At 50.1% G+C, this 13,292-nt stretch overlaps 1 protein-coding gene across 1 annotated transcript in view; it reads left to right on the top strand.

Moving 5' to 3' along the window:
• CLIP2 (CAP-Gly domain containing linker protein 2) overlaps positions 1 to 6,208 on the top strand; it is a 70,353-nt gene extending 64,145 nt beyond the window's left edge. Inside the window, 7 exon segments of the mRNA XM_032707614.1 lie at positions 481 to 538; positions 2,037 to 2,120; positions 2,530 to 2,569; positions 2,571 to 2,684; positions 3,172 to 3,332; positions 4,231 to 4,412; positions 6,146 to 6,208. Coding sequence (XP_032563505.1) covers positions 481 to 538; positions 2,037 to 2,120; positions 2,530 to 2,569; positions 2,571 to 2,684; positions 3,172 to 3,332; positions 4,231 to 4,271 — 498 coding nt within the window. The 3' untranslated portion in view covers positions 4,272 to 4,412; positions 6,146 to 6,208.
• The last annotated feature ends 7,084 nt before the right edge of the window (positions 6,209 to 13,292 follow it).

The raw sequence follows: 13,292 nt of genomic DNA, 5'->3' as shown, positions 1-13,292 counted from the left end.
CAATGTTTATAACTTGGGGCACAGTTAAGTCCTTCAGAGGCTGAGGAACTCGTTGACTGGCGGGTCTCAAGCTGAGTGCTGGAGAGCATTTGCATCTGAATATTCACTGTGATGGACCAGAGGAGCCTGGTCTGAGGGAGAGCAGCTCTTCTATCACTGTGCAGACTCTGAGTGTGCAGAGCTGGACCCAGAGCTTGTGGGGAAAGCCTGAGCTCTCTTCCCTCCTGGGTGAATCCCACTGTTGTGCTCAGCTGCCTGTTGTGTGTGGGCACTCTCAGATGGTACTGGTTAACCTCAGTGGTACCCAACAGGACAAGTGGCTCCTCTAAACCCTTTATTTCCCTCTTGGGAAAGATGTGAAACATCCTTACTTGGTTATTGAATACCCTCTGCTTTGGATGGGGCTTTGTGGTTCTTGACTTTGCCTTAAATCTTTGGGTAAAATGTTGGTTTACATCTCATGTCTTACATTTATTTCAGATGATTGAAACTAATGATATTTCAGAAGAAAAGATAAAGATGAAGCAGACTATGGAAGGTATGAAACTATAGGTTTTATGTGGAAACCCCTGTTCTAGTAGCTTATGTGCTTTTTCCTCCTCTGACTTTCTGCTCTTGCAGGCACAGCTGCATGGATGGGGCTTAGGAAGTCATTTCATCTCTCAGAATTTGCTGGATGGCATTTGTTGCCTGGCTTTGTTTTTTCCTTCTCATCTGGCTGAGTATATGCAGGGAGGGAAGTTTTCATTTTTATTACACCCTCACTATGCAGATGCTGCGGGTTGGAGACAGATCTGGGGAAATGGGTGCATTTCCATCTCATCACTGATTCTTACAGCAGTAAAATTCAGACCTGAAATGTCATTTGTTCATAGGAGAGGAGTGATGATGGTAGATATTAATGTGACCGGCTTAAAATAACGAGGGCTACTTTTTATTGCTTATGATAAATCAAATCCATCCTTTTACCAAAACTTGGAATTTTATGCACTCAGAAAATTTGTGTGAAGGAAATTGAAACTGAACTGCACTCACCCCCTCACAGAGGGTGATCTGTAACCCTGAGTCTGAGCAGCAGCAGGCTGGATGGCCCAGACAGCCCCTGTTAGGATGCAGCAGTTTAAACTGAGGTTACTGGGGACTTTTACTGGTTAAACTTCACTTAATAGAACCTTTGTTCAGTTTGAGTGTTCCTCCAGCTGGTGGTGGATTCAAACAGAGATGTTTTGTCCTATTTCCATCTGCCCTCAGTGCAAGCCAGGTTTTTCCATCAGCCTCATCTGTCTTTGCAGGTACAGTTTTATGTAGAGCACATACATGCTATACCCCATCCCTGGAAGTGTCCAAGACCAGGCTGGACGGGGCTTGGAGCAACCTGGGCTAGTGGAAGGTGTCCCTGCCCATGGCAGGGAGTTGGAACAAGATGATCTTTAAGTTCCCTTCCAACCCAAACTGTTCTAGGTTTCTGCACCAAACTGTTTGCTGATTGACAGGTAATTCCTGCCCAGTCATGGCAGAGCTTAGCTGGTCCAGCAGCCACTGCTCTAAATGATCACTCAGCCCATATGTGTGTTGTTTCCATGCTGAATAAGCCAAAGATAGATGTACTGAAAAAACCAAGTCAGACTTAAGCCACAAAGCATCAGACTTCAGATCTATAACTCTGAGTGTGGAAATGCATTAGTTCCAGAAAACATGTCTTTTGGAACTATCTCTGCCTTCCAGTGTAGGAGGTGATACAATAAATGTTCTGAAAGTTCCTTTGGTGGTTTTTCTTTTGTTTTATTCCCCTTTTTCCCCCTCCTTTGTGGTTATTTTCTTAAACCTGTTTGATATGACTTCCCAGCTGTGCATCCCACCTCCAAATGCCTGGAAGGTGATGAGATGCAGTGAGAAACACATATTATCTGTCTCCTGCTGCTTCTCTGCTGACAGAGGGTACCATCACCATGCCCTGTGCCATACAGTCAACACCTCCCTGATTTGCACAAAGCACTTTCCAGCCTTCTGATCTTTGTCTTTTCATTTCCCCACAGACCTCCAAGACAAGCTGAGTAAAAGAGACAAAGAGGTGTCATCCCTGGTGTCCCAGACTGAAACTCTAAGGGCCCAAGTAAGTGGTAAGTTTCCCTAATCCAGTGTTGGTGGGAAGGAGGTGTTTCCCTCCTCATCCTCTGTTACTGGTGTTGAACAAGGGCCCAGGTGCTGAAATGGGCTGGTGTAAAACATGATGCTGCTGGTCTTTCAGTGGATAATGTTGGTAAAAATTAATTCAGGAGTTGAACACAAACACTACAGGAAATATTTTGTATCCTGTGAGGGAGGGTTTGGGTTCCCTGAATGTCTAAAGCTAAAGAGAGAGAAGTCAATGGACATGAGTGTTGTTTCCAGGATCTCCCCTTAATAGGGTCAGATCCAGAACTAAACACATCTGTGCTCTTAGGGTGGGAATTGGGAAAAGGTGAAAAGTGGAACTGTAAGTAAAGGACCAAGTGACCTTTCTTCCCCCAAATCCTCTGCTTCTCACAGCTTTGGAAAATAAATGCAAAACAGCAGAAAAGAAGGCTGATCGTGTTCAAAGAAAAGAAGAGGCTGGAAGGGGAACTGGAAGCCTTGACCAAGAAAACACACGATGCTTCAGGGCAACTGGTCCTGATTAGCCAGGAGCTGCTCAAGAAGGAAAGGTCAGTGTGCAGGTCTGGAGACAGAGGGGCTCTGTGTATGTTCGAGTTCATTCTGGGTGCTTAATTGACCACCTGAAGGAATGTAGACATTGTTGAAGTCCAGCCCCAGTTTTCCTGTTCTTTAGAGATGCTGATGTGGGAATTTGGTTAGAATTAGGGGCTGTGAATTCTCAAAGGCACTGCCCTGTCACTCACTGCTTGCCAGGAGCTGCAAGACAGCTCAGTGCCCACGCAGATGCCGAATGAAGTCATCTATAAGCCAGCCAAGCTGGCAGCTGCCCTGCTCTGAAACAGTGCCCTGTGCAGGTCCCAGTTTCCTTGAAGCTGGCACAGGGGACAACAAGGGATCTGAGCCCTGAAGCAGTGGGAATTGGGGTGATTTGCTCGCTGGCCTGTCTTTGAATCTGGAAAGATGGGAGGGAGCACAGCAGGACTCCAGTGGTGTGTGGGCTCTGGAAATGTTTTCACCTCTTCATGCTTCTTCCAGGAGCCTGAACGAGCTGAGAGCCTTGTTACTGGAGGCAAACCGGCACTCGCCGGGGCCGGAGCGCGACCTCAGCCGGGAAGTGCACAAAGCCGAGTGGAGGCTGAAGGAACAGAAGCTCAAAGATGACATCAAGGGGCTGCGAGAGAAACTGGTTGTGGCTGGTGAGGGCACCAAACCCCCTCCTGGGCTTGGCCTGGGACTGGAGGACTCTGTGCTGCTGGGGAGGAGGGTGGGCTGAGCCTCTGTGCCTTGTTTTGTGCTTCCCAATCTGATGGGGTGCTTCCTTGACAGTGCCTGTGAGCAGTGGCCTGACTTAGCAGCATCTCGTTGAGCAGCAAAAATGTCCGTATCATAGAATCACAGAATGTCCTGAGCTGGAAGGGACCCACAAGGATCGTAGAATCCAACTCCTAGCCCTGCACAGATGACCCAGCAATCCACCCTGTTCCTGAGTGTGTTTCCAAATGTTCCTTGAGCTCTGGCAACCTTGGTGCTGTGCCCACTGCCCTGGGGAGCCTGTTCAGTGCCCAACAGCCTCTGGGGGAAGAACCCTTCCTCATATCCACCTTTCTTGTGGGTCTCTTGCAACTCAGGATATTCTGTGATTCTAAACCCCCTGACAGCCATTCCCTTGGATCCTGTGACTGGTCACCAGAGATCAGTGCCTACCCCTCAGTTTTCCTTGTGAGGAAGTTGTAGATGCTATGTCCTTCTCCAGTGTTTTTCTGTTCCACAGGTTTTAGATCCGTGGCCAAACAGGGCTAAAATTTGCGGGAGAAACTGAAGGTCTTTCAGCTACCCACGTGTTTACACGTTCTCTGATCTAAGAATAAGTAACATCCTCTAATTCTCGTGTACTTCAGTGTCCCCCAGTGGTTGAAATGTGAATAACCGGTTTGAACTGGAGCTGCTGCTGGTTGCCCTTGGCGTGAGCTGTGCTCGGCCCCCATCTGCTGCTGAAATCGCAGCGTGGCTCTAGGAGTTACGTGGGTTTGTACTTTGCGTTTCTGTTGCTGGTTTTGATCTAACGTGCTCCTCTTTTCCCCTTTGCTGTCCAAGGACAAGGAGAAGTCGGTGACGGACCAGCGGCGATACCCTGATCGACCCTCGTCGGAGTCGGAGGTGATCCGGCTGCAGCACGGCTCGTCAGCACGGAGGACGTGCTGCGCAACGCGCTGGAGCAGGGACACCAGATGGAGAAGCTCATGGAAGCCATGAGGCTCTCCTCTGAGAAAACACAGGTAGAGCATCAGCAGCCACCTCCGGGGTCGCTCAGCCTCAGCAATCCCCTGGGATGTTGCCCTGTGCTCCGGGGGATGCCTCAGCTGGGTCGCCTTCTCTCTGCTGGAACCTTGTTCTGTCAGGTGTAGCTTAAAGCTGTAAAATCCCTGCTAGCTGGTAATCACAGGTCCCTCTGTGCTCTGGAGAACGACTGCTAACGGGTGTTTTGGGGAAGTGCAGTGTGAGTAACTGTTCTTTGTGTGTGCAGTGTCAGTGGCTGCACGGCCTTGCAGTACAGGCACTTTAGAACAGGAAAGTTGAGGTTTCTTGCCATCCCTCTTCTTTGAGAGGTTTATTCTGTGCAGTCATAGGCAGAAGCTTTGGAGGTGACCCTGGGAAAATGTTTTCCACTCTTACCAGTTCCTGGAGCACTCTGTGTCCACTGGGGGTTTGCTGGTGGACTGTGAATGTTCCCACTCCAGTTACTATCTTCTTTTCCCAACTTCCTCTGCTCTCCCTTTGTTTCTCCTGACTAAAAGAAAATGCTTCTGTTTTCTGTCTTGCATCATTCTTTATGAAAGTGAAGGCTACAAGTAAATTGACTCTCAACATTTGGCTTTTCCATCTCATACGTGTGGTGTCTCAGCCCTGACTGATTCCTCCTGCAAAGTGACCTGCTTTGTGCTTCCTGTCCTGATTGCTCTTCTAGCTGTATTTTCCCTTGGCTCTGCAACCAAGCTGTGGCTCTCAGAGCCCAGATGCACCAGTGCTCCTCTCATACTTGCTCACTTAAATACTTAGCTGAAAAATGTCTTTCTCTTGCAGTAATGAGTTACAATTGGCATTCAAGCAGACACCTTAGGGTAGTACAGAGAATGGGCTGAGAGCTTTTTTCCCTGATGCAGGTGCAGATATGCTGTTTGGTGGTGGGTGTATATTAATTTAGTTTTTATAGGGATATATATTATATAATTAATCTGGGGGCATCAAGCCTTCTCCCCCCCATGGCAATCTCTTTGGATACACCAAACACTGTTTGCATTGCAGTGGCACATGCAGGGAGTTGGTCAGGAGGAGGGTGCAAGGTAAAAACTGCAACCCTGAAAGCTCTGCTGGCTCAGACAACAAGTTTGTGGCAGTCCAAGATGTACCATAATCCTGTTGGTACCTCCAGAGTGGCTTTAGCTTCTGGGTAATTGCTGTGTGTCAAGTGGAATGCTGGGACTCCAGGCTGCAGCTTTCTTCTCTTGCTTGTGCTGGCTGTGCTGTCATTTTGAAGCCGAAGGGCTCCATATCATCCCTGCTAAAGAAACATTATAAATGTTTAAAAGTTCTTGTGCTTTTTAAAGGTAGAACAGCCTGTCCTGGCTGCCAGACTTGTCTCTGGAGATGGGAAGTGGCAAATGCCCTTTTCAGTGCTGGATGTTCAGCGTGCCATGTTTTGCAGCTAGCACTGTCTTTGGCTGAGGGTTTGCTTTTGGGGATTTAAGAGGTGGGAGTGAAGAGTGGATCTGTGTCTGTAAGGAAATCAGGGGATGTTTTGTAGCTGGGAGGGATGGTGGGGATTGGGCCAGGGTGTAGAGGGCAGGAAGCTTCTTGCCAAAAGTGGGCTGGGATATTTGTATCCTCCTTTCCTTGTGTGGAGTGGGCAGCTAAGGAAGGACACGTCAGCTTTACCAGATTTCGGTGTTGTAAGCAAAACCACCAGGATCTTTGTCCCTCTCCAGTAAGAATTGCCTGTTCTCCATTGCAGACTGTTGGAAATTCTGGGTCTTCTAACGGGATTCACCAGCAGGATAAATCCCACAAGCAAGAGGTAAGTTATGAGCAGGATGTTGTTCCAAACAGTGGCTGCTTTGTGTGATTTTTTTTTTGCCTGCTGTACTGGGGACAGCACTTGGATGGGGCAGTTCTGCCAGCAAAAGCTTGACTGTATCATTCCCACATTGAAAGGAAGAGGCTTTGCACATCTCCAGTTCCCAAGTGTGGTGGGAACCTCACAGTGGGTGCTTGCCCTGGGAGAAGCAGTGGGAAAGCAGAGAAGCACTGCAGTGTCCTGGGTCAGTGCTGTGTGACTCTTCTCCTGGCAGCCCAAGCTACAACCTGCTCAGACTCAGATCTCTGCCATCCCCTTTACGTGGGTGGTATTTGTGGGATGCTGTCCTGGTCTCGGTTTTCATTATTCAGGACAAGACCTGTAGCTTCAGATTTCATCTCGCAGGCAGGATGGCCAGTCTGAGGGACTCAGTGGGCCAGGACACGGCACGCCACTCCATGCCTCAGTGTCCTCTTCCAGAAAAGACCTCTGTGCTTGTCTCATTTTGCCTGACAAGGTCTGTTTTCTTCCAGGAGAAGCTCTGATAGAGAAGAGGTGAAGAGGATCATTTCACGCCAGTATCAGCTCCTCTGCACAGTCAGGAAAAACAACACCACATCTGGCTTTTAGCACCTCCAAAAGACCACACACAGTATTTTCACTTTAAAGAAGGACAATGTTTATAATGTAGTAACTGATGTAATCAGGACAATCCTGGAGTCCAGTTTTCCAAGACAGCCATTGTTCCAGGAGGGAGCAGAAGGATCTCTCTGGGTTTGGTTTCTTACTTGTATTGGTTTTAACTGTGGAATTTGTGTTGTTTGAGCTGCCCTTGTCCCACCAGCTGACGTGGTCTGGGTGGCAGCTGCCCCAACCGGTGGCTGAAGTGTCAGCGAGTCCCAGTAACCCCACAGGAGCTGCAAAGGGATTTGCTTGTGGTGTCCAACTCCAAAGTGTGTGCCCAGGGGCTGCACACTTCCCACGGGGTCTGTCCCTTCCCTCCCACCCACCCTGATGTCCTGAGGACCTGCACAAGTGAGTGAAACCTGCTGGCATGAGGAAAACAGGGTGTGGGGACATGTTCCCCTCCTCTCATTGCAGAAGACATCGCTGTTTTAGAGCACAGAGGCTGCACTTACTTCTTGTATCATAGCATGTTATGGGAAATAATCCAGTTTCAGAGGAATATTTATTTTGTATCTCCCCCCTGCTGTTTTTGGGGAAGGAGCTGTGGTGGCTCTGAGTTTGGGGACAGACACACTTCGCTCAGGTGTTGGTGGCCTTTCTTCCTGCAGTGAGATCTTTGAGCAGACCTGCTGGTGTCCCATGCCACAGCCTGTCCAGCCTGACCCCCCTCACTCCTTGGGGTTTTTGGGTCTGTTTTGAACTCAGGATCCATAGAAGCTGGATCTCAGGATCACTGGCCTGGGAGCTCCATGTTGGGGGAAGTCAGTGTGGGACAGATGCCTTGAGGAGAAGGTTCTCTCCTTGCCTGTTTAATGTATCAGCTAATTGCCTGGCACTTTCAGAGCTGTCCTTGGCTCTTCAGGGGATAACCTGGGATGGAGGAGGTGAAGGTGCTGCTGTGAGCACTCATGCTGACTCTGGTATGGCCTGAGTGTGAGTATTCGGAGCAGGGGAAATCCAGGAGTGGAGCCTGCACAGCTCTCGTGTCTGTACCAGCAGTGCAGACCCAGGCAAGGATCCTGTGCCTTCTTCCCAAGGCTTTACTCTAACTTTGGGCCACAGCTCCCAAAGGACACGAGGGCAGAGGAAGGGGACAATGTGCTCTTAAAGGTGTGAGAGAGCCCAGCTCAGGTTCACTGTTCAGTACCACAGGGAACAGTCACAGCAATATTTTACCAGGTTTCCCCCCTGTTAGTGCCCAACTCCTCCAGTCTTATGAGCTCTTGTGTTATGATGAGGCATCTGTGAAAGGACAGGATGGAAGAGACCACTGGGAGAGGAGATCTGAGCCAGACCCCAGGCAGGTGAACCTGATGGCACATCAGCTCCGTTGCTTTTTGCCCTGATTTCCCACATAGTTGTGTTACTTATTCATAGTGGATTGCTGGACTCCTGCTTCCTGGAAGGATGGGCAGCCAGAAGCAGCCTGGGAAAGACTTGGGCTTCATGGCTGCAGTTCTGCCATGAGGAGGAGGATGCTGAATACTTGACCCTGCTCACTCGTGATTAATGATCTCCCATCCTTCAAAGGAGGCTGGGAGAGGAAGGGGGCTTTGGGGAGTAAAGCAGGTCAGAAAGCACAGCAGTAATTGGCACATGGCACTGGGAGGCAGAGCCTGGGATTGAACTGGCTGGAAGCAATTCACATGGGATCCCATCCTGCCTTGTAGAGTGTTTCTTCAGGAAAGATTGCCACATCTCTGCCTAGCTCTGGGAGTTTCCCTAGGGTGGTCTCCAAAATCCTCCTGGTGGGGTATTCAGCTTTTAAGTGATTTAGGAAAGTCCCAGAGGGAGTGTTCATTTGTTACAGCCCTCAATAGAGAATACCTCACTGGGAGCTGCTGTTTTAAGTTTAAGAATTTAGGGCTGGTGTTTCCAAAGTGCTCCTGTTGGCTGGATGTCTCTCAAGTCATGTCTGCAGCTTCCCAGGGCTTCCTGGGCCCTTGCAGGAGGGATGCCCCATTCTGGTTTGTAAGTTATTTTCCCTGATAGGTCTTCTGGTGACTTGTGACCAGCTGCCTTCACCTACAGAGGAATGATACCGTGTTTTCCACCTCCCTTTGGCTCTGTACAGGGCAGGATTCACCAGGAGTGATTATGGGGACCATTTGTTTGGTTCTGTTAATCAGATCCGAAGTTCTCAGGCTGGAGGAGTCTCTGGCTCCTGCCTCCTCTGGGGACCATCCCCGAGAGCAGCTCAGACCTGTGGCTTTTCCCGTTCAGCTTGGGTGACAGTGCAGAACAGCAGCAGATGAGTCAGAGCAGGTTCAGTGTTGGTGCTGATGGTCTTTTTGGCTGTAAAGAGCTGTACTGGTCCCTAAGGATCAGCCAGGAGCTGATAGCACTGCTTGACTCTCTGTGGAGGCTCTGTGGTGTCCTGTTGCAGGGCTGTACCCAAATGGGCAGTGGGGTGAAGCTCCCAACACCCTTGGGGTGCAGATCCATGGGAGCTGCTCCCCAAATAGGACCAACTACAACACCAACAGGACATGCTGTCACACATGTGTCATCTGGGCTTCAACCAACCCTGTGTAAGGGCCAGGAGGGGTTTAGACCTCAGTCTTGTCCTCCCTCTCCAAAATTGGCACAGGCTTCCCCGGGGCACTGGCCTCTGGCTGCCCTTCTAAGGTTGTAAGAGACCAATCTAGGGACAGACTTGGAAAGGACAAGGAGGAGATTCCCCAGCCCCTCTATTTATTTGTAAGTTTGAGTGCTATTTTTGCCTATGTGGTGGTGTATAAAGTACTTCACAATAGTTGTTCTTACTGGCTTGGTTCTTCGGGAGAGATTTCCAAGGGCATTGGAGCGCTGATGCACCATCTCCTGTTGTCGATCCGGGCTGGTTCCTGTTTGTGCCTTCACTCCCCCTTCGGCTTCAGCCTTGCTCTTATCTCGATCCCCGAGAGCTGCTGTGGGGGGCTGTGCTCTCCCCAGCCCCTCTCCCAGCCTGGGAGTGCCATGCTGGTTTTCCATCTGGAGCTGGGTCCCGAGCATCGTGCCCCAGAGTTGCAGGGTTGGGAGCAGGAGGTCACGCACTGCTGGAGCTCTGGGCTCCGAGGGAAGGACCAGCACCCCGGCTGTGGGAGCAGCCCCAGGGCCAGTGGCATTACCCTGACAGTTAGTGATGCTTTTCTGCTGAAAGCTGAGCTGCTATCCAGTGAAAAAAAGCCTTTGGAATGGAGACTGCTCTGTGTTGAGTGATTTCTTCTCTAACTCTCAAGACCAAAGGGAAAAGAATCAGTCTTGCATGGGGATTTCAGCTTTATCCCTCCTGCAGCATCCAGGGAGCTGGAGCAAGGGGCAGCACCGTGCTGGTGCCCTATGGAATGATTGTGTCAGGCTGCCAGCCAAGGCCTTACAGCTCCTGCCTCACCCCAGCCACCAGCAGCTCCTCTGGCTTGCAGTAGAGATGCATGAGGGTTTCATTAAACAAAATGATGCAAATTACACTGTAAAAGTCTTAACAAAAAATTCTAGTACTCCATTATTTGGCAGCTTTAGCAGCTCAGCACTATCTGTAGGGAGTTATTAATACACTAAGATCCTATAGGCCTCATGTAAGTTACCAGAATAAAGACAATACTAGATGTATAAATGGATGATACCTTTTACCCGTACAGTATGTATTACAATTTTGTAGCTTAGTCATTTTTTGGCTATCAGATTTGTTAGTATGATATAAAAAAAAAAGACCAAAAAAAAAAAAGGTTTGACTGCTAATGTCTATTTTGTTATTTGATTCATTTTCTTCCTCTGTACAAAAGCTGTACAAATCTGTCTGTGTAACTCCCTCCACATCTGTATTATGTACCACCCCCCCTGTCCTGGCTTGCTGGTGTGGTGAGCTCGTACTAAACAATAAACTCTGTGGCTGAAGTCGGGCACCCCGGGGCTGCTGGGGTGTGTTCAGGGTGTTCTGCGGAGCAGAAGCTGGAAGGGGCTGGGGACACGGGGGCTGTGGCACTGTCCCCCTTGCCCTGAGCCACAACAGTGACCTTGAGCCATCTGTCTTTGGGCTCTGCAGCTGCCTGGGAGGCTGCAGAGTTGCCCTGGGCATGAGCTGTGGCCTCTGCTCTCCTGCATCCCGTGCCAGAGGTGAGGACAGCCAGGCCCAACACCTGGGGCAGCTCCTGCTGTCAGGTATCTCCTGAGCTGTGGGGTGGTGGTGCTATTTATTCATCCATGGTGATTTTCCCCTCTGATTATCTCCCCAGTCCCTCACTGACACATCCCCCATGCCAGAGGTGAGGAGTGTCACAGGATGCTGCACTGCACCCCACCTCCCCTTGATGCTGGCACCCACTCCAGTTTGATGGTGCCACCTTCATTTTCCAGAGGCTGGGGTCGGGTCATCCTCATCCCTTCCAGCTCATCTACCACAAACCTTCAGAGAAAGGGATCAGTGGCAATTGTAGGGAATTGGGAAGTGGGAATTCTAGTGGAACAGTCTGGGAGGAGCTGCCAGCTTCCAGCCTCCTGCCTCTCCTCTCCTTGTGTTCCTACCCCACGCCCATTTGGATGCTCTGAGCATTGTGTGGTTACTATCACTGGTGAGGCAGGACTGGAGGGATTTATTCCAGGGCTGGTGCTTTTTTCATTCTACAGCATCTCAGTTGGAAACTTCCTTGTCTGCCTGTGCCCTGGCTTGGCACTGCTCATACAGCACAAACATCCAGATCTTCCTGCTGTGTTTTCCTGCACCCAGTGGCTGTAGATCCTTTATAGGAAGGTGTTGCCAGCTGCCCTAAGATACAGGAAAAATGGAATGTTTTTCCTCTTGCTTTCTGGCCTCTCCTGTTCCTGGATTTAAAATTCTCCATTACCATGATTACCTGGAAGTTTTAAATTCTTTCCAGTAGCAGGTGAGATTTGCAGGTGGTGGGCTGGTTCCAGAGCAAGGCCCTGAGAAAGTTACAGATGACTGATGACAGCACCATAAAAATGTCCATACAGCTGCAACAGGGTCTGTGCAGTGTGGTCCCTGATTTTTCCTTTTTCAAGGTGAGTAAGAGTTGCTGTCAAGAAACAAATAATTGGGACTTTGTCTCTCCAGCAGTTCTCTGACCCTGTGCAGTGCAGGGTCTCGGGATCTCCTAAAACACCAGGGCAAGATCAGTGGGTCCCTGGGTCACCACGTGGCTTATTTCTGGAGTGGGTGCTGCTGCCATGGGCTTCACTGTCCTCCAAGGGCTGGAAGAAGAATAATTCATTTGAACTTTATTGGGAGGAATTTCCAGTTACAGAAGGTCCATAGGGCTCAGCCCAATGCTGGTGCAGTATGGGGAGCTGATGAAGGTGTTACACTCCTGCCCTTGGCTTTTGGAGGCAGTTGCTGCTCACTCAGGTCAGGTCCTAAGGTTCCACAGCTGGGAAGGGCTGAAGGGTGGGATCCTCTCCCAGTGCTGGGGTGGGGAGCTGGCAGTGGCTCCTGTGGGTGATCCACTGTCACAGCTCAGTCCTGAGCAGTGGCTTCAGGGAGGTTTGTGACCCTCTCCTCCGTTATCCTGTCTTCACTGCCGAGGGGGAGGATGGCTCCAGCAGTGGCTGTTGAGCTGTCCCCCATGTGGCTGAAGGTCACCAGCAAACCCCCTTTTCCAGCCAACACTCCTGGAGGGGAAGAAAACAGGTTTTGTGGACAGGAGGCTTTATCCAGTACAGCTGGCAGGAAAACAGTGAGTTTTCCATCAAGCCAACCCTTCCCTGGGCTGGGCAGGGGGCAAAGGCTGTAAGCACCATATTCCTGCTCGGACTCCAGCTCCATCTTTTGTGTAGTCTCACTATATAATTCCTCAATGTGCATATTTACAAGGAAGTGCTCGAGCCCTGTATCTCACAGAGAGGCTGCTGCAGCACAGACCTTTGCAAGCATCACCTTTCAATGCCATTAACTGTACAGTGTGGATTAATAAAACATGAAATCTAAAGATGCCCAAAGCACAGTGGAGGACCAGGTAAACTCTACCAACAGCAATCTTTGCACTTCTTTTTGTCCTAATATCCATCCGTGGAGTGGAGCCCAGGCCGGGACGCAGCACTGCTGTGTGCAAAGGGGTGGGATGAGGGTGGCATGGGGACCTTGCCACCTGTGATGCTCCTTGGGCGTCACAGGAAGCTCAGGAGAGGTGATGCCTGGATGTCTTCCTCATCTGAGTTAGGGACCTCAACCCTGGGATCTGCTCATGCCTGGAGCAGGACAGGTGAGTCAGTGCTGTGTTTAGTCCAGAAGTGAGGTAGGGATGAGGCAGGAAGTGGCCTCTCTGCATAGGGACAAGACATGGAGGTGACATCTCTGTGTGGATGCGGCTGCCCTGCTCTAACTGGCCATGCTGTGGCCACCTGTGGTCATATTCCAATAGTATGTACCCAATGCTCCATGCACCCAATGGCACGTCCCTTT

This window comes from Chiroxiphia lanceolata, chromosome 20, assembly GCF_009829145.1.
Source record: "Chiroxiphia lanceolata isolate bChiLan1 chromosome 20, bChiLan1.pri, whole genome shotgun sequence".
Classification (NCBI taxonomy): Eukaryota; Metazoa; Chordata; class Aves; order Passeriformes; family Pipridae; genus Chiroxiphia; species Chiroxiphia lanceolata.
Note: the sequence above shows the minus strand (reverse complement) of the source record. Positions and strands in the feature narration are given on the sequence as shown.